Genomic DNA, 22194 nt, shown 5'->3' on the forward strand with positions numbered 1-22194 from the left:
TGTACCAAATTGACTTGCAAGAGTAAGATGAAAGTAACTCAGAAGGAAATGCCAGATTTCTTTCTCATATACCTTTTTTTAGTAACATAAATATTATGAATTTTAAATATCTATAGCTATAGATATGCTTCATCCATCAATTGACAAACATTTACTAAGCACCTATATGTTCAAGGGATATTTTGAGACTTTGAAGACACAAATACAAAAAAAAAAATAAATGAAAGTTTTGGCCACCAAAAACAAAACTGGGTACATGTAGGTAGTGCAGAGGATAGAGTATTGACTCTGGGATCAGGAAGACCTGAGTTCAAATATGGTCTCAGATATTTGACAATTACTAGCTGTGTAACTCTGGGCAAGTCACTTCACCCTGATTCTCTTGTCAAAAACAAACAAACAAAAAACAAAGCAAAGATTTCACAAGTCTTCAGTTATCCCCCTCATTGTAGTCCCGACTATGAAAAGAAAATTAAATCTGATTTTTTTTTCCACAGGGGGTAAAGAATTCCCTCTATAACCAAAGTATATGAACACTTTTTCTGTAACTGACAGTCTTTGCTCAGGGTCACAATGACAGTATGTTTCGGGGATGGGATTTTTTCCGAACTCTAATTAACTATTGGATTTTCACCAATGTCTCAATCATAGCTCCTTATCTCTCGGACAAAAAAAAAAATATATCATCCATTTTCTTTAGAAAATTTGAAAAAACAACCCCTGAGAAAAGAAAGAAAGAAAGGGGATCATGAAACCCATCTCCTCAACTATAAATGCAAATAGTGAATTGAAATTTCCAGCCAAAAAAAAATGCAGAGAACTAAAAGGTGAAGCTCTGTCTCTGTTTTCTATCTCAGTGGACACTTAAAATGCAGTGATGTGGAAACAGCCCTATAGCCTCCAAGAGCAGGATTCTTTTCAAAGGGTCTCTGAAGGGTAATTATGGGGAGTGGTACTAATTCCCAGCTTCTTCTGTTAATTGCAATCACACAACAGACCACTTCAAACAATCACCCTGGAGTGCTCTTAATAAAAATAGTTAATTTTAAAATAGGATTGCAGTATTTGCTGGATGACAAAGGGACATCTTCTCAGAGCCTTTTTATTACATACTTAGAAAAAAATTAAGAACATATTTCCAGTGTATATGTGTGTGTATTGAATTGCTATTTTATGAAATGATTTTTTGAATGCATATCTTCCCAAATCTTTTGGACTTTTTTTTTCCTGGCAGAATTAGATCTACTTTACTCTGCTCCCACTATATTGATTTATATTTTCAGCATTTACTTCAACCTTATCGATCCCTTTGGATTGGATTTTTCATGGATTAACAGCTAAGGAGATATACAAGTCCCTTGTAAACCTTTCTAGGACCTATACCTGTGAGTTGGTGACAATTAATGCTTCTGCTGCTAGTCCCTAATTTTCACTTTCATTTGACTTTCCTTTGTTGCTTATTATATTCTTTACCTGCCCATTTTCATAGGAAAGATAATTGGAAAAACAGATGATCGATAAAGAAAATAAGAGAGTCAACATTGCCATCTGATGATATCAGAACTGCAAATGAGTAATGGGAGAAAGTTGGGCCTGGAAACCACCTGAGAGCAGGTGCTTTACAAAGAGAGAAACAGACAAGATTATCTTTGTAAAGGGGCCATTGTTACATCATGGGAATCTAGTGATGTCAAAACTCACTAGGGCTTAGCACATTCAAATAGAACTGTTGATAAGAAATCCCTGGCACAAAACTCTCTCTCTCTCTACCTAGGTTCTGGTGACATTGTAAACCATCAGTGACTGAGGACTAAACAAATGAAAAACTAGATAAGACTCTTGTAAAACAAGATTGTCAGGCCATTTGGAAGGTCTGATGACATCCCAGCTCTCAGGTGGCCTCTGCAGAAGCTTACAGAGAAAGGATAAGAAATTAAATATAACAGGTCTTTAATTCCATGGAGGGGATCCTGTTGACATAAAATCAAGAAAGCAAAGCTAGAAAAGTCTTGCAAGGTCAATGGAGGCCCAGGAAGAAATAGATATGCCCATTGAGCAAAACTGGTTTCTCACAGGACATGTAGATTTTTCTGTTAGAAAACAGGGTGGAGGATTGGTGAGGAAAAGTTGGAAATAGCTTGGCTGATGAAAAAAGGAAGTAGAGATTGGTTCTGTTTGAGTAGACAGTGGTTTCTGTGTGATTCTGTGGATTGTGGTTGGGAAAACGGAGACAGAAGGGTTACTACATTAGGGAGAGTTTTATCAGTGCAGGACTAAAGATATATGTGCCTCTTCTCCTTGTCCTGCTCCATTGCCTGACTGGAGTTGAAGAGTGAGTGGGTGGGAGAGGGATCAGGGAATCTTTTCTGTTATATTTGTAAATGGTAGTCACCTGAAAGACAATTGAAATCCTCCCTCCTCCCCAAACTAAAAATTATTACAAGCAATCACTCTTCATATCCATTCTCCAACTAGAGGACAGAGTGCTTAATAAAAACTGGGCATAGCTGAGATACAGCTTTGTTCACATGGTTATTGAGGGGTAATATCTTTATATCCCCAGAATCTATCTAGTTCAATGCCTAGCACACAGTAGGCACCTAATAAATGTTTTTTTGATTGACTGATTGATATCAAAAAAAAGAACAAAACAAATATTCTAATTAGCATAATACTCTGAAAGATAAAATCAAATTGGAAAGTTTAATTTTCCAAAAGTACTTCTTTTAAGCTATCAATTCAAATTCTGACTCTAGGTCTATTATTAAGAGAACAGGAATTCAGAAACAGTTGAAATGTGTAGACTGTGATTTAAATATAATATAAAAGCAGCAGAATAGAAGCAGAAATAGAGAATAATTTCAGCTTCCTATGTTAAAGTGCCATTGATTCTAATATGAGTCTCATCCCTAAAATGAGATATCTTTGAAAGGGGAAAAAAAAAACCTTTTCAGTTCTCACTAAGATATCATTTTGTCAAATTATAGTATATCAATGGATCTCTGATCTCCTGGATATGGGTATTCTAATTCTTGGTGGTGAAGTTGTAGGTCAAATCCCTTCCTTTATTACTTCTGTAATATCGGCCAAGTCTATATTTTGGGGTCTTAGTTCCTTATCTATAAAATGGATGACTTAGACTAGATGATCTTTAAGGTCTTCTCTGGGTCTACTTATTTAATCTTGTAGTCCATGCCATCCTTTCCTGTGAAATTCTTGTTGACAGCTTCCCATAAGCCTTCATTCGATAAGCAATACAAAATTACCACTTTATATTGACTGTGAATATCTGTTCTTTCTTTTGAATTCAAATAACCAAGTTTTACTTTATTGTCTTATTGGACATTGTGATCTGTTGCTTGCCTAACAAGCATAAACAAAAGTCACACTCGTGTTTTCTCTGAGCCAGATTTTATGGCAAAAGCATATGTTATTTTGAGACAAACTATGGTAGATAAATGCTGTCATGCCCAAACATCTGAAGAGCTTTATTTTCATTAACAAACATTGAGTATGTTACTTTACAAAATGTACATGTGTGGCGAGCTAATAGAATATCTAAGTAATGGTTGTGTCCTCCATCACCCGACCTTTGCAAAAAGTCTTCAAGCAAAGGCTGCATGATGGGTAAGAATCATGGAAGGATGCTTGTTCAGGGTTATTAAGAACTAGATGATCCTTGAGATTTGTTCTGACTTTTCAGAGTCTGATTATGAAATAACTGTCACTATTCAGGACCCTTGGTGGCCATTTAAGCTTACTTTTTTCTAATTTCTAATGAATCCATGCGAGTCAACCTTATGTAATGAATAAGAGAGCAGGACTTGTGTTAAGAAGAATGGAGTCCAAATCTATTCTTGATTCATGATTGTATGACCCTATGCAAGTCATTTAACCTCAGGGCTCAGAAGTTCTCTAAGACTATAAATTGTAAAACCCATCTAGTCTGGTTCTAACTTGTGTTGATTTTATTTCTACAACGTGTCTCATTTATATTCTTCCTGCTCACACAATCATATAGTCACTTAATTCCACCTTTAAGAATTTCTTGCTAGGGCTATTGTAATAGCTTCTTAATTAGTCTTCTTTCTTTCAATTTCTCACTTCTCCACTCCATCCTCTACACAGATGGCAAAATAATCAAAAAAGCACTATCATTATCCTATTCAAACACCTGTAATGGCTCTTTACTGCCTCTAGGATTAAGAAAAAAAACTCTTCAACTTGACATTTTAAGTCCTTCATAATCTGATCCCAGGCTGTTCCCCACCCTCCTCTCCAACCCCAAGGGCCTAATGAACATGTGTGATAAATATAGAGCTGTTTTCAAGGTCAGAAAAATCTGAGTTCAGTCCTCCTTGTGATACTTTCTGGTTGTGTGATCCTTAACCCCTTAATATTCTCGAAACTCCCTGAAACATGTTGAAAAGCAAATGCTATCCTGCATTGGCAGAGGTCATTCTACACCAATGAACTGGCACATTGTCACGCTTTCCCCGACTCAAATGAACCCATTGAGTCCGACTGTCACTGATGATTTCTTGATTAGAAAATTAGTGATGGGCTGGCAGATTTCAAGCTATATTGGTACATGTTCAGCAGAAGAACCTTCAGGACTTGAACTCTGCTTTCCAATATGCCTACAAAGGTCATCCTTAAGAGAACTCTTAAGAACACTAAGAATCACATTATGCCTTTTTTTTTTTTTTTGGCTAAGACAATTGAGGTTATGAGACTTGCCCAGGGTGACACAGCCAAGAAGTGTTAAGTGTCTGAGGCCAGATTTGAATTTAGGTTCTCCTGACTTCAGATTACAAGGTATTTCCCTAATTCTTGCTGCTGCCATCAACTTCAAGGACCTAAGGGATTGTAAGTTTCTTGAGGACAGGGACTATCTTTTAACTCTATCTACTACATCGACTACCTACCCTATTCCATTTTGCTTTTAATGAAACAGCCTAGAACCTGGAATCTCGGAGCCGTAAAGGACCTCAGGCTTCATCTAGGATCAGACCATAAAGTTGGTCTGGGCTTTAGAACTGATCTAGGCCAATCTCATCAATTTATATATAGGGGAACTGAGGTCAAGAGACATGATGTTATTTAAACAATATCACAAAGAGAATAAGAGGCTAAATCAGAATTTGAACCCAGACCCTCTGACTCCTAGTATTTCTCTCTAATGCCCTTAATGCTTGGGTTACACGTGGCACAACCGAAAGAGCCCTTGATTTGGAGTCAGGGTACCTGAGAAGAGAATGAGTAGCGTCCTTGGATCACAATCTTTGCTGGAGGATGGGACAGAAAAACACCTGACTAAGCAAGTTATTCTCATAAAGCAGGGAAACATTTAGCCTACTTAAAACTAAAGACTTAGTCACTTATCTGAACAATCTCTGAGTGGCCTACATTTCAACAATGAATATGCTAATTATAAATGATCCCTATCTTTTCTCCTCTGCTTTCTCTTCTTTCTATCTGCTCCCGTTCCCTACTTTAGCCTTATGTGGAGACACTGTAGGTAGCCCCCAGTCTCCTAGCTCTGAGGTCCAGGAAGGACCTAAAGATGTCATCTGTTCTAGTCTTTGACTTTAAGTAGTACTTTCATGTTATCAACAAAGCAGACAAGATAGAGAGCAGTTTAGGAACTTGTCCAATGATTTATTGTTATCGGTCACGTACGATTCTTTGTGATTTTATGTGTGTGTGTGTGTGTGTGTGTGTGTGTGTGTGTGTGTGTGTGTGTATGCGCAAAGATACTGGAGTGATCTGCCTTTTTTCTTCCTCTAGCTCATTTGACAGAGGAGAACACTGAGGCAAGCAGGTTAAGTGACTTGCCCAGGATCACACAGCTAATAAGTGTCTAAGATTGGATTTGACTTAGTCTCCCCAGATCTAGACTTGGCACTCTATTCACTACTCCACCTAGCTGTCCTACCCTATGATACACAGCTGATAAAATATGTGTCTAAAAACACAACGAAAACTCTTCCATTTACCATCTTGGTAACTCATTTACCTTCCCAAGGTTGTAGTTGTTATATCTGAAGACTAGATGGTCTCTAAAGTCCCAGTTAGCACTGAATCTATGATTTTATGATCTAAAGTACTTTTCACTAATGTCGTACTGATCTTCCCTCCAATGAGGGTAAATTAATGAGGCTCTGTGACATGGAAAAAACTAGCCAAGACCAGCCAATAGGCACTCCAGTATCCCGTTACCGATGATATTACGGAGTCTTTTGTAAGATATCTACTCTGGGCAGTACGGCAGAGCTGCACAATAAGACTCACAAATAACATGTTATTGCAGCTTGGCTTTATCATTTCAATCCTTCTGCTGACTCTAGTCTCTAGAGTTTATCTTCCACAATCCTGTTCTGCTCATCTTTGTCATTCAGAGACACTGCCTTAGTACAAAATGCTTCCTCTTAGTTGTCCTGCTTGCCTATCCACAAGAATCCCACCCCTTCTTGATCTCTGTTGCTTTCCCTGAACTCTATGATACACTCCCCTTTATGATAAATTTCTATCCCCGGTATCTTCATTTATCCCTCAGACAATTATTATGCTCTTTGAATTTAGTGGGTGTCTTTCTTGCTTGTATTTTGTATTCTCTGCCGGATACAATAGAGGGCATATAATGTGGTAAGTACTCAAGAAATGTATTTTGATTCCTTGATTCATTGATTTCCTGCGGAAAGCAAAGTGCTGTGCTCTCCACTGGAGGAAGAATACCAAGGCAAGATAAAGCTGTCTCTTTCCTGAACAGGATTCTTTATGCCCCCAAGCACTGAATAAAACCTAGCATCCTCTCTATGGAAATCACATCTCTTGGAATCCTTTTTAGTGCTGGAAGCTTCTTTTATTCTCTCACACCTTCCTCCTCCCCTATCCCCCACAACCTGCTAGGAAAAAGGAATCAGAATCATTCAACTTGTAAATTATGATTCTGTCAGTATCAATAACCTGTTCTCTCTTAATGATCACATAATCAGATTATAAGGTATTTCCCCAATTCTTGCTGCTGCCATCTACTTCAAAGACCTAAGTTTGTAAGTTTCTTGAGGACAGGGACGATCTTTTAATTCTTTTTTTTGTCTCTTTTTTTGTCCCCAGTATGTAGCTTAATGCCTGGCATACAGAAAGTGCTTAATAAATGTTTATTGACTGATACACATCTACATTATTCAAGGACTTTAGTTCACATTCATCCTTTCCAGTCTGTATTCTGAGTATGAATTCATACTCAGATATCCACATTGATGACCTTTTATACCTTGCCTCTCAATATCTGAGCATTGCCCATTACAATCTCACTTCCCTGAAGTAGAAAGAGCACCGGACGCAGGAAAACCTGGACATGTCCTGGATACTTACTAGCTAATGTGACTGGCAGGCAAAGCACAAGATTTCACTGGGTTTTCATTTAATTATTTGGAAAACAGGGGATTGGAACAGGTGGTCTTTAGGTTTCCTTATATTTTTAGAACTATGTTCTGTGTTCATAGATACTATGTTCCCAACATCTTCAACATTGGAGAACAACCATTGTCTGCCTTCTCCACTCCTATTTCTAACATACCTGGCATTGTTGAAGGAAATCAGAACATTCTGTTGGTTAGATCCACTAAAATTTATTGCCATTTAGCTGTAGACTTTCATTGCCTCAGAGTATTTTATTTCTCTCTGATTCTTTATGAAATGCACCACAACAACCATTCAAAATTCACTTTTTCCAAGCAGATGACCTAGCCTCATATTTTGCTAAACCTATTGAAGATGACTTGGAACTCTCTTGGGTCCTTTTCTCAATATCTCAGAATTTCTTTGTGCCTTTATCTATTATTTCTGACTTCTATCTTGTCTCAGGGGACAAAATGACCCTTTTCTTTTTTAAGGATAATCACGGCCCTTGCATTTTTTATCTAATCCAACATTGTCTCCCATGAAACTGAGCTCCATGGATCATCCCTACACTTCCATCTTTCATCTTTACCTCTCAGCTAGATTCTTCCACTCCTATTTTAAATGTGTTTAAACATCTTGTCCTAAATAGCAATAAAAGCCTCTTCTATGCTCCTAATCTCCTCACCCTCTCACCACCTCAAACTATTATAATCTCTCTCCTCCACTGTACAGCCAACCTTCCAAAAATAGTAATCTTTTCTCACCATTCACTTTTTATTCACTCATCAATTCTCTCTAATTTGACTTCTATCTCCAACAGTCTACCAGAACTAACTGCCTTCCCAGTGATCTTCAGTGCCTTTTATAATGGCTTTTCCACAGACCGCATTCTCCTTGATAATTCTGCAAGATTTTACATTGTGGATCCACTCTTCTTTTCCTCCTCCTAACTAGATTCTTCTCGTCTCCCAGCATCTGTGATCCAATGTCTCCGTGTTCACTTTCAGCCTCTCTGACCATTTCCCTTCATAGTTTTCTCTTCCTTCTCTCCCTCCGTGATCCATCTTTTCTCTCTCTCCTCTTTATTTTCTCATTGCTCCCCCTGAATATACTTATCTGCTCCTGCAGCTTCAATTATCACATTTATGTGGACTACTCCCAATATTGTCGTGCCAAATCCAGAACTCTGCAGACCTTTCCCCTGAGCCCCAGTTTTGCTTGGATATCTTACTGATACTAGTCTCAGCCTGCCCCCAAATAAACTAATCATTCCCCACCCCCTGCCAAACCCTGGCCTACTTTTCCCAATTTCCATATTTCTCTTTGCCACTACCATTCTCCTAGTCATTCAGCTTTGAAATGTGAATGTCACTTTTGACTCTTCCTGCCTCATTCCCATCTCCACTCCCAACCTCCCGTCCAATCAGTCCATAACTCTTGGCAGTTTCTCTCCTAATATAAATGCAAGAATTCAGGCTCTCTTTACTTCTTGCCTGGGCTACACAACAATATTCTAACTTATATTCCTGCATCTTCCCTCTCCTTCACCAACTTAGCCTTACTTTTGTTGCTGAACTAATCTGTCTAAAGCAGAGAGCTGATCAAAATCTTTAGTGACTCCTCATTGCCCAGCATATAAAATACAAACCTCTTAGCCTACCTTGAACAGTCCCCATAACCCGACTCCAGTTTATTTTCTGGGCTTTGTAGTCCAACCAGATAGGATTCCTCTTCACTTTTAGTTCTATCTTGCCTTTGTGCATTTTCTCAGACCAACCCCCAGGTCCATAGAAAGCCAACCCTGTATGTCTGAAATCCTACTCTCTGAAATCCTCTGAAATCCATGATCTTTTTCCCCCTCAGTGATAACAACAATATAAGGACATTTAACAGGGTAATGGTACTCTCTCAATCTTTGATTTATGGGTAGGAATCAAGTCAACAAACATTTATTATGTACCTATTATGTGCAAGACACGCTGTAGTAGAAATGGAGGAAAAGTCCTTGCTCTCAAGGAGAGATTTAAGCTGGAATGGATCTTAAATGTATTTTAACACAATTCCCTAATTTTTCAGATGGGAAAACAGAGGCCTAAGGAGATCAAATGATTTTAATAATACCTGGAACATAGCAAGTTCTTAATAATATATGCTGATTTATTGATTATGAATCAAAGAATAACACAGTCTTGCAATAATCAAAATTGAAAATGACTGTATGTAGGCTGCAGAGTATTTTACCCATGATGACTTACTTGCAAGTGAGAAATGACATTTTTTTTTATATTTGGACTTTTGATTTCATCTGAGAATGAGGAATTCTCTGATGTGGAAACTCCCTGGACTGATGCTTACTGGCAACTTGGGTACAATTTACAATCCTGTAATTCTGCCTGGGACCCCTGCAAGGTTAAGTGACTTGCTTGTACAATTAGAATACATGAAAGACATCATTGAATCCAAGTCTTTCTGATTCTTAGGGTATCTTGCTGCTCAATGCATCATGATGTCTCCTGGAATTGATGAGACCATCCAGGAAATTGATGAGGGTTGTTCATCATGTAGAGATGATAGGGAATGGACAATGTGAATATTCTACTAGTATTCCCCCCAAAATCAAAAGACTCAGAGAAAGATCTCCGGCACAGTGGGCCAGTTCTCTTTGGGTGATGAAGTGGGTCCAATGGAAAAATAGAAGGATACAGTGTCAAAATACCTGGATTTGAACCTCAAAATTGCCACTTACTACTGGTCTGATCTTGGAAAATGTTACTTAAACTACCTGGACATCAGTTAGCTTTTTTGTGGAAAAAAATTATTCCTACTTCAAATCTACAATCCTAAGAAATATGGAAGAAAATGAACAAAAACTACCAAAGATAAGGCAGTCTAGGTGAGCTTTGGGACAAACACTGCTGGCAGTTGTCCCTCATACCTGTATCTCTGTGTTGAGATAAAAAATCCATTAAAGCACTAGGATATCCAAAAGTATTTCTAGAAAATAAATCTTCTATCCCTCCTTTCTGAAGTTTGGAGCATGAAGGAATTCTTTACTAAAACATTTTTTTTTTAAATACAAGTCACGTCAACTTGGATTTATTAAGTGTCTGTTAAGTAGCAGGCATGGGACTAAGCAGTGGAAACCTTAGCTCACAGAAACCTTTGCTCATGGGGCTATTTATAGTGCAAGTGATGAGATAAAATTGAGGCTGAAATAGGTTATTTTACTAACTTTTTTTTAAATCAGGAAGAAATCCTACTGGCCTCCTTGATTCAATAAGCAAACATCAACTACATTACTTTTCTTCCTTTTTCAATATCCCCAGTGTCTCTATGGTCAAGAAGAGAGTCAAAGAATTCTAGTACCCATGATGTTCAATAACTTCTTTGTAGGAAATTGATTTACTTTTAAAGGGAATGAAAACAACTGTTCTATATACCTGTCATATCCTGGTTTCTTCACTAGTGAGTTAAACAAAATATGATATATTGGTTATTATTTGAGGAGGACAGGGGACATGAAAATCAGGCATGGGAAAGAACAGATAGTTGAGAACACTAAGGGATACAAGATGCTGCCTTTAAAAAGCGTACATATTTCCCTTTTAGTGAGTGGAACTTGCCGTGTGAAATGACCCTAAATGAAGGCGAATGGTTACTGTATTCAGTGTGGGCACATGCACACATATTAACAGAAAGGCATACACATGGCATCGTACCAAGAACCTGATGAAGCCATACTGGAGTCTTGAGAGATGCTTCAGTAAATGAGATGGTATGAACAGAGGGAGATGGGTTCATGCTACAGGAGAAAACACTCTATGTCTTACTGGGGCCAAAATACAAAAGCAACCATAGAATGGAGGGTGAGAGCTTACCGTTCCTGTCGTGCCCAGGGAAAGATGGTTCATCTGTTGCGTCAGGGGGCCCATCATGCTTGCTGGCTGCATTGACATAGTGTGGTCCATTGTTGGTGTTATCACAGCGCCCTACAAACATACATCATTGCCGTCTCAAAACATGCTCCAAAAACAGGGAGAAATAGTGTCTCTTAAGTACAAACAACATCAGCTAAAAGCCTGTCAAGTCAAATGCATATGTGTTCTCCAGACAAGAAGAATAAAGGCATCTGTTATTTCAATTTCTAACGAGGCCATTTTGTGCCCATTCTAATTATATGGCTTCATTGACTTCATTGCTTCTGACAAAATAATGCCCATGATTTGTCTGTGGTGAGTGTGTAACTATATGTTGAAAAATGGCTACCATTTACATTTTGAGAACTCTGTGTAGAATGGACAGACCCACAGATACCATAAGTATTCCCTACAGGTTTCTTCAAGTTAAACCTTCAGCAGCTGAAAAACTTGTGCTCTGATGGCAATTATCTCAGCTTTCCTGCTATTGAACGAGGGTCTTGAATTATGACATTTTCCCCGTGATTAAACTTGACTAGCTGTTGACAGTCACAATGTCAGCTCCCATTGAACAAAGAAGGCTAATGTAAACCTGGTCCTTCAGGAGATTTCTTTGCTGGAGGATAGGAATTAGAAGCAAAAATAAAAGAATTGGGCAGCAGAGCCCCCGTGTCCACTGACCACTCCCTCCCATTTATCAAGCTTCTTCCCATGCCTTCGATTTGAGCAGACAAGATGATGGAACTCTATTTGATGCTGTTCGATGCCTCGGTGAGACAAATGTTACAGCAAGTCAATGGGTCCTCATTCAAGTGCTTTGGACACTCAATTCCTAGCACACACCTTTCAGATAATTCCCCAGGCTATGGAGCACCCTTTTGGAAGGTGCTCAATAAATACTCCCAGATTGAGGGATTCATCTGTCAATACTGGCTACAAAGAACTGTGATTTCTTCAGTGAGGTTCCTTACTCTGTTAATGCAGAGTATAAACCTTCTTTGATGATTAAAAAAAAAAAAAAGTTGGTTGCTGTGATTGAAAAATTCATCATCCCACAGCTGCCCTTCTGGTAATGAGCCTCTCTGAACTTAGCTGGGCTGGTCCTTTGACAATGGACATACAATCTTTTGCCTGGACCATTCCTGAAACATTTCTACCTTGGAAATATTTTGTAATGCTCATCATCCTGAAGACTTAAAATGCAATCTGTTCTCAACTTTACTTCTCAGTATCCATAGTTTTTTTAAGGCTCAACTCAAAAATATTTCCTGAATCTTCAATTGCTAGCTCCCTTCCCATACTATCTTTTACCTATAGTATGTACTTACATAGGTGTGAAGGGCTAAAACTCTGAGTAGGTGCATTGGAATCAGACAACTGAGCAGTTAAGACTAATTACCTATTGGACAATACTCTATTAGCATATGCTTGGAAAATGGCCCTTCCCACTATTCTGTGCTGACTCGCGATCTTTTGGTGTAAACAGAGTATTGTAAGAGGGATTAGGGGGTGGAGTAAGACAAACCAGAGTCACTGTTGCAGTGGATGAAGAGAAAGGAAATTGTGGAGAGCTTGTGCCCATTTCCCTTCACTTCTCCCCCTAAAAACCAAGAATAAAGATCAAGGACTTTTGCTTATCCTGATTGCGCCGGATTCTAAGGCATCCAAGGTGCTAACCTGGACTCGACACATTTGTATATGCTGTCTTTACTCATTTCCCTCAATCCAGATCACAAGCTTAATAAATGCTTAATGCTTGAGTGGTAGAGTGAAGGCCTTTAGTGCAACACTCACATACTTGTAAATCACTATAGTCAGAGAAGGATGTTAGAAATCATTTGGAACAATCACTATATTTCACATGTGAAGAAACTGAGGCATAGATTCAAAATTTCTATGTGATGGTATTATTTATGTATGCACTTTTTACTAAATGGTCATACAAATAAACATCTTATTTTTCCATTTAGTCTCCTCTTTTTCTTCCTCTTCTTCCTCCTCCTCCTCCATAAAAGAATATGGGCCTATTATCATATCACAATAAACAATTTGGCAGTGAATAAGCCAGGACAGATGAGTGTGGGTGGCAGTCTCAAAACACAAAACAATTACCATAAGCAAATGTCTCCTGAAAGCTTTTGCTTAAGACTGTGGTTTGTCACCATGTTTTCCATACTGAAGCCCCCTCTTTTGGCTGACACAATAAGCTTCCCACTCTGCCTTTTCTTTACTTAACAAGTTCAAAGCCTCTTTCTTTAGGTGTCTCTCTTTCTCCCTCTTCCTCTCTCTGTCTGTCTCTGTCTCTCTGTCTGCATCTGTCTGTCTGTCTGTCTCCGTGTCTCTGTCTCTGTTTCTCTCTCTCTCTCTCTCTCTCTTTCTTTCTCTCTCTCTCTCTCTCTCTCTCTCTCTCTCTCTCTCTCTCTCTCTCTCTCTCTCTCTCTTTCTCTCTCTCCCTGTTTCTTTTTCTCTATCTTGGCACTTTTAGTGACCTAAGTAGGGCCACTATTAGGCAGATAGGACCAGAATTCAGACTACGCTATATCTCTTCCAGTATCTAGGGAGGTAAAATTATATCTTTGTGCCAGCTCCCAGTATCTCTAGTCTGGGGTTAGAGTAAAAGCTGCTTTCCTGATTGCATTTGATAGGAAAGCTCTCAGCCTAAGTGTTTCCTCCCAAATACTGTCTATACAAAAGATCATCTTTATCAAAGAAAACAGCAAACAAGTCAAATTATACACATTAGACTATAACAAAGAATACACAAGAGTGAATGAGCCCTTCAGCAGACAGTGAGATAAAATCTCATTTTACCTAGGGGAGAGGAAGCAGGCTCTCTGAAGGGGAGCTTGCCCTCAGCAGACTATAGGTTTGCAGGCACCAGAGGCCAAATGCTTATGAGGGGGGGCCAGAAACCTTACATGTCTGTAACTCCATGGTTCCAGCCCAACAATAGAAAGTTTACTCTTTGATTCTCCTTTGGTGGGGCTCTCATGAGAATCTTTCTCAAAATGTGTGGTCAACAAACTGAAGTCTTGTCTCTCTTTATGTTGCATCATGGGTCACCATTATTTGAGCCAAGGAAGAATCATCATCTTGCTTATAAGTAGAATATACATTGTAGAGCTATCCTTCAGGGGATAAACCCACCCAGATGAGAATGGGGTAACACTGGGCTTGGACAAAACAAATTAGGTCCACATTTATTAAACACCTTCTATATTTCAGATATTGTGCTAAGTGCTGGGATACAAAGAAAGGCAAAAAACACTCTCTGATCTCAAGAAGCTCATAGAGGGGGAGATGTCTCGACTCTATACAAAACAAACACCAAACAACAACTATATATGGGGAAAATTATCAAAAAAAAGAAAGCAGTAACATTAAGTGGGTTTGGAAAAGTCTTTTTTGCAGCAGATGGCACTTTGAGAATGAGGCAAGTGAGGGAATAATGAGAAGGAGAGAATTCTGGGTTTTCAGTGAAAATGTAGTCAGAAAATGAAGTGTCTTGGGCAAAACTGTTATTGGATCACGTGCACATATATAGAAACACAAAGGTGGAAAGATTGGAAGAGGTTGGGTTAGGAAAGTCTTGAAAAGATCCAGGTTTTTATGCTTGAACCTGAAGATAATAGGAAGCCAATGGAGTTTGAGTCATAGAAGGAGTAACATGATCAGTCCAGTGCTTTTGGAAGAGCAAGTTCATAGTTGATGGACTGGAATGAAGATGGGATTGAGGCATAGAAAGCATCTAGAAGGCTACTGTACTAGTCTAGTCAAGAAGAAACAGGGATCCCTCAAAGTAGTGGGAGGATAAGAGGAAAGATGAAGGTTTTTATGGTAAAGAATTGACAGAACTTGGAAATTGATATGATATGGGAAGGGAAACAGATCAGGGTGACATTGAACCTAGATGATCAGAAGGATGCTGGTGCTCTTGAAAATATAAAAGAAAGGAAATTAGGAAGAGAGGAGGGTTTGGGGAGAAAGAGAATGATGTTTATTTTGGACATGTTGAGTTTGAATTATCTATGGGAAAGGAGATTTGAGATGTCCTATACTCAGTTGGACATAAGAGATTGTATATAAGAAACAAGATTTGTGCTGGATAAAAAGAGATCTGAGAATCAGCTATATAGAGATAATTAAATCATTGGTAGTTGATGAGATCACCAAATGAAATAGCATAGAGGGGAAAGAGAAAAGAGAAAAAAGGCCCAAAATGACATTTTGGAGAACAGCCATGGTTAGCAGTTTCAACCTGGATGAAGATCAAGTAAAGAAGATTGAGAAGGTGTGGTCAGACACATGTGGGAGGAGCAGGAAAGACTACCTAAACGAAGTTCTCTATAAAGTAAATTCCTAGAATACAGTCAAAAGAGACATCTCTAAGAAAAGGAATGCCCTTTATCTTTGCTAGCTTATTATTTAAATTGACAAATGTTCTTGACTTGAGTTCTATTTCCATTTTGAATTTATTTACATTGAATTAACTTTTTCATATTGTTTTATTTTTTTCTGGTTACACATGTTTATTAACTTTTAAATATACATTTCTTCATGAATCATGTTAGGAGAGAAAAATTGGAAGAAAATGGAAATACCACAGGAGAGAGAAAAAAACAGAAAAAAGAAGTAAAGATAGCACATGTTGTTTTACATTTAATCACCACAGTTCTTTTTCTGAGTGCAGATGGCATTTTCCATTCAAAATTTATTGGTATTGCCTTGGATAAATTAACTTTTTTAAAAAGTATTTTTTTTCCTCTCTCTCCTTTTAACATCTCTTGCACACAATAAGTAGGAATTACTCTTGTTATCTTTATAACCTCAGTCCCTAATATAGTGTTTGACAAGTAGTAGACATTAATAAACCCTTGTTGATAGAAGTAGCTTGACTGAGTAGATAGAATCTAGGGCTTGGAGTTATTAAAATCTGGGTTCATATCCTGTTTCTAACATTTACTAGCTTTGTGCCTTTGGACAAGACATTTAATATTGACAGGTCTCAGTTTCCTACCTGTAAAAAGATAAGATGGGGTTAGAAGGCCTGTGAGATCCCTTCTATCTATAGTCTTATGATTGATGGAAGAAAATAGTCTTCAGAGGCAGATATTTAGAAAACATGGATTTTTTTAAAGGTGTGATTTTTATTGAGATATTTTATACTGATATCATTTTCATTATCTAATGCATCCTTTCCCCTTCTCTTCCTCAGTCAGTCATTCTTTGGAACATATTTAAAAAGAAAGAGAAAAAAAAAGAGTTTAGCAAAACCAACCTATTGTTTTTGATGGTATATTCAATATCTCACACCTATCATCCCATCACCTCCGTAAAAAGGCATTGTGAAAAAAATATTGTCTAGACTCTGATTTGAGGAATATGAGAAAAAGAAATCAAATTTCCTGTGTCAAAGATGATAGGCATTTGAAGCTTGAGTCAGAATGAGAATTAAAACAGGTGCATGGATTTAGGTCCTGGGGGAGCCTTCCAGGTCATCTAAACCAATCTCCCATCTTATAGCTGAGGAAAGTGGTGGGGAGTGGTTAAGAAGTGTCACAGCCAGAGCTTTCTTCAAGCCAGGTCCTAGCTCCAAATTTAGTCTTAGATCACGCCGTACCTCCAGCCTAAAGCAGCAAAATTAAGAACAGGTTGAAGCATGGAGTTCTTCTCTAAGTATCCAAGTACTTTTCCATGCTGATTTGGAAACTAAGACACCAGGGTCTTGTGGCACAAATCTGGTTCCCATTCTAATGGGACCCATTTCTTCATCTGCTTCCATCCTTTTTGCAAAGTACTGCATAACATGTGTGCAGTCAATTGCTTTCCTCTCAAGCCTCTGTCCACCTTAAGCTAGAAGTAAATATTTCGCAACACAAACATTATGGGAAGAATCCAGCATCATCTTAATTGGACATTTTTTGCGGGGTAACCTCATGTTAGGAAACCTGCCGGTAATCAGTCCTTCCCCTACTCACCCCCCTCTCCCCAGGAAGACATTTTCGCAATATTCTAATCCCCAGTTGGCCTGAGATTTCTGGCTTGTTCTTGAACCTGGGACTTGGGCGTTATTCTTGGAAATACATGCCCCTGGAGACTCCCAAATGCATTTCAGTTATAAAAATTCATGAAGATATACAAATCTAATCAGACTGATCTGGCAGCAGAAAAGGACACTATTCAGAGAGAAAGCCAAAAACTGTATTGGGTAAGAACAGTCTCCTCCCCCTCTCTTTTCTCACTCTCTTTCCTCCCTCCCTTCCTCTTACTCTCTTTTGTTTTCATCAAAGACATCCCTATATTCTCCTCTGCCTCAGAGATCACCTCATTCCATATTGAGGTCACTGACAGATACCATTTGCTTACACAAGGAAACATACATGCATGTCAATGTCATCCAATATGTCTCAGGGCCTAATCAATCAAAACCTAGCTGGCTAAAAAGAAAGGACCGACTGCCTGAAATAAAAATTAATTTGGGAGGCTCCCAAGGATAAGATGACTTGATTTGTCTCTCAGAGAATCTACTGCAAAAGTGACGGTTGGGGACTTGGTTTGATTACAGATGCGACAGGCTGATGGCGGCTTCTGTGCATATACCAGAAACCTGACAATCAAAGGAGAAGAGTGGGAAGGGATTTGTCATAATTTGGTATTGTAAATAACAACACCAGGCACAGAGTGGAAACAATTTGGGGGGAAAAAAAACCTCTCCCAGTGCCAGTAGAACCATTTATCGCAAATAATGAATAATAAAATAAGGGATCTTGGGGGAAAAGATATTCAGTTACTCACATTTCATAGACTGGTTCAGGGAATGAAGTTAGGGAGTACCATAGATTAGTGAGAACATAAATTTCCTCAACAGTCTCAAGAATAAGGAATTTATAGAATCTTAAGTATTTTGGAAATGAAACCCTGGGGAAGTAAATAAGCTTCTTGGCCAGGATTTGTTAGAGCCACCCTGCCTCTATTCCACAGAGATTGAAAGGTACAATCACCTAGAACAAAAATGATTCTATTTTTCTCAGTTCAGCAAATACTTATTAAGTACCTACTATGTTCCAGGTATGGAGAGGGATTGGCAAAAAGACAAAATTAAAATCAAAGAAGGCAATCTTTGCCCCAAAGGAGTTTATGTTGTACTGTGAATACATTTGTATCTACAAAATTTAAACTTTAAAAAATACAACCTAATTTAAGGGCGGGAGGGAATATTAATAACCAGGAAAATCTTCCTAGCATTTGTCTATCCTTTAATTCTTCAGAGTTTATACAATCTTGGAAGAAATCTCAAGGGGGTGGGGAATATATTTAATTAAGGAAATGCCATCTGGTGGTAAGGGCAATATCAGGGTCCCCCAACCATAATTGAATTTCAAAAGGTGTACTTTCAAAGCCATTCCTGTCCACTGAGTTGGAGTTGCAGAAAACAGAACATTTAGTTTCATATGTTGCCATCACATTAAGGGTAATTGGGTTTACTTGAAAAATATAGAACGTGCTCCTTGACGAGGCTCACTTAGTAAATGGCATGTCAAAGGGGAACAGATTTTTCATTTTAGCCATCTCCGGATATCTGGATTTGCTCAGTTTTGAAAATTGCAAAGATTCACAGCCTAACATGTCTAAATTCTGCAACACAGCCTGGGGAGCTATACAAGGATCAGGAGAGGCTGGTCATCACCATCTCTGTAAAACTGAATTAGGGAAGCCCCAAAGATGGACTGCAGAGAGGGCAGCCCCACTTTTGATGAAAACAATTTTAATCTAATTTGGGCAAAATCTCCAAAGATCTTTATATACTGAGCAGATGTCTTTGATTCGTGGCCAGAAGACCCCAGCATTTTTAGGTTTCTGCCAATACTTGGAACACATTTTCAGTTCAGAAACTTGATCTGCATTTTACTTTTTCAACTGAAACTATGATTAAAAGAAGAAAAAAAAAGTCAGTGACATCTTGACAATGATATTTTGGCTCCTTTCTTACCAGGAAGCTACTCTATCCTAATCAACTACAATGTTAATTCCAGAAACAGACTACAATCATTCGCATAAATGTATATTTATAGTATTAATATATAGTAATTAATAAGTAAAATATAGTAATTAATATATAGTAATAATAGTATTATTCCCGAGTATAAGCTTTTTTTGAAAGAAAGACATTTGTTATTTATGTCTTTCTACTTTTAATATAGTACATGGACTTAAAAAAATACTTATTCATTGAATTATTTGTACTGTGGAAGAGTTTAGTTCTATCTGTTCATGTAATGAATATTAAAGGTAATTAATTGATATAGTAGAAAAAGAGTTGGATGTAGAGTGAGACAGGTTAAATGCAGGTTAAAAATTCTGACTTCTTGCTTATTCTGACAAGTCAATGACTGTGCAAACTATTTAATCTGACCCAAAAGTTTTTATTTCCTCATCTATAAAATGGAAGGATGGGAAGGAATAGACTGGATTATCTCTAATGTCTTCTTTAGCTCTTAATTTGTGCTCTAAGTATCCTAATCTCTTGAGCAGATAATGGAATTTGAGAAAGACTCACTACTACTTTTATTTATTGTTCAGAGGTCCTATTTTTATTTGTTAGTAGAAAGAATTGAAAGTTTGGTCCCTACTTGTCTAACCCTGGTAGAAAAAACTCTGCCAAATATAATGGATCTGTATTTTAGCATCTCTGGAGATCTACTATTTTGTGACAAATGATTGTTTTTCTCTTGCATTTAATAACTGATTCTTGTATGGGGACCAAGGTTTTCCCCATTATCTGCTTCCTCAACCAAAAATCAACCAATGTGGTAAATATCTCTTCAGGATGAGATCTAATAAGACAGTAAACAAAATTCTCAGTTTGGGATAATGGATGTGTTTCTAATGTATGTATACTCATATAGTCTGCAAAGTACTGATTTTCCCTTTTGTTACATAGGTGATATGAAAATTGCTGTATCTTTGATCAAAATTTGGGTGATCCAAGTCATGTGCCCCAAGACTCTCCTTTTAATATAATCTATCTCCCATTGTGCTAACCAATCAGAGTTGATTGGTACCTTTTAGGAATATCTACCTTTCAAAGTGCATCTAAAGTGTGAGCCCACAAATATGAGAGGTCTAAGAGAGATGGTCATATGACAATACTTTCATTAATAAATGCATTGTCCTTATTAATAAAATGCTAATCATCCAGAATTATATCTCTTAGAATTTTTTAATTGTCATGATTTCCTTAGTGTGGCTCCCATACCTTGGTACCACATATGAAACAATGACTTTGAGAGGTTCAAAGAAGAAAAAAAAATCCTTTTCACTAATAGCTAATGTGAATATGAACCTCTCTTGGAGTGAGGTGAAGCTAGTATCCATGTGCAGATCTGCAATCAATCACAGCCCGTTATATTTGTAATTCCTCTGCTATTATGAATCTGATGAAATTTGTATCTGAGATTGCGGTTTTAGCTTTTCCCCAAAGACAGAAGTTAGGCAATTAGTTACACAATTAAAGAGAAAATACACAGCAAACTTTTATTTCATTTGGATATCTCAGGTCAAAATATTTACTACTCTGAATTTTTCAGATAATTGACTGGATTAACTTTTTTTTTTTTAACTTCCAGAACTATGATGAGCAATATTTCAGTTTGACTGAAAAAAAACAAGAGAAATATGAGGAAAGAGGATTTCAAAACCTTGAACTTTTTTGGTATCAATGTCAACAAGAAAGTTTCTGCCCTCTACTAGTTCCCATATTTTTAAGGAATATCAACAATCTTAGTTGTGAGAGCATACCCATACTTTTTACCACCTTCAGAATGAACTTTAAATCCAAATATACTACCTTCCCTAGAGGGAGTAAGAATGGCCCAGACCTGCATAGACTTCTGGGATTTGGAGGCCTTCTTCTCTCCTTAATCTCCAGAGTCCAGAAAAGATCATATGGTTTGGAATTGGGGAGGTACTAACAGGAGAGCCAAAGAAAGAAAAAAGGAAATTTCCTTTGATTGATTAGTCATTTTCGAATGTTCCCAGCTAATCAAAAATCAGTGTCTTTCCCCACTTGATTTGTTCAGAATATCTTCACATGCTCCACTTCTAGCACTGGGATCCTTCCATAAGCATTTTCATGTCTCTGTGGAAGCAACTTTCAAGTTTTTTTTTTTTTTTCCCCATCTGGCCAGTCAACAAACAGGGAAATTATGAATGCTCTGATGGTGGTCCTCTTCTTGGTCAAGAACAGTGGGATCCAAGCGATACTGAAAATGTCAATAAGCAGTGGTATGCCACAAAAATTCTGTATGGCAACCAATAGTCATCATTAGTTTAGTGAATTATAACATTTTCTAAGGAAATTAGATGGTTCTCAAACCATCTTCACCTTCCATGCATGAGAAATTGTCTCTCATTCTTGATACAAACTTTTCCTCTCATCTGTTTCCTACAATCCTTCCCTTCCTCAATTCAATTACCTTGTCTGAAGTAGAATCTTTCCTGATTCCTCTCAGTATTCAACACTTTTTTCCCTTTTCAACCTTCCTATACTGCTTTACCATGTCCACATTTTAAGTCCCTCCCTGCTCTAAAATGTAATCAATTTGAAGGTAAGGCATACTCCAATTCTGCCTTTGTTTCTCTGGGCAATAATTGGATTAGGTTGGGGAATACTTTCCTCAACAAAGTTTATTAAATAAATTCTATAGAGTTGCCTGAGAAAAAGTGACTTGCTCCAAAAGCAAAACAAAAACAAACAACCCCAACAATCCCCCAAACCTCAAAACAAAAACAAATGAAGAAAAAGGACAACAAAAACAAAACTGAACATGAATCTAATTCTCATTACTTGTAGCTTACACAGAACCTC

The 22194-nt window shown here is 37.8% G+C and overlaps 1 protein-coding gene across 12 annotated transcripts in view; it reads right to left on the minus strand.

Annotated features, from left to right (window-relative positions):
- Positions 1-22194, minus strand: part of RBMS3 (RNA binding motif single stranded interacting protein 3) — a 1470243-nt gene that overhangs the window by 50680 nt on the left and 1397369 nt on the right. For 11 of the 12 annotated variants that reach the window (XM_052001746.1, XM_052001747.1, XM_052001748.1 and 8 more), the window contains one exon: positions 11289-11399. The exons of the other annotated variant lie outside the window; for it this stretch is intronic. In XM_052001746.1, the coding sequence (XP_051857706.1) occupies positions 11289-11399 (111 nt within the window). The remainder of the gene's footprint in view (positions 1-11288; positions 11400-22194) is intronic. 12 annotated transcript variants of the gene reach the window in all.

The sequence above is a fragment of the Antechinus flavipes genome, chromosome 5, assembly GCF_016432865.1.
Source record: "Antechinus flavipes isolate AdamAnt ecotype Samford, QLD, Australia chromosome 5, AdamAnt_v2, whole genome shotgun sequence".
NCBI lineage: Eukaryota > Metazoa > Chordata > Mammalia > Dasyuromorphia > Dasyuridae > Antechinus > Antechinus flavipes.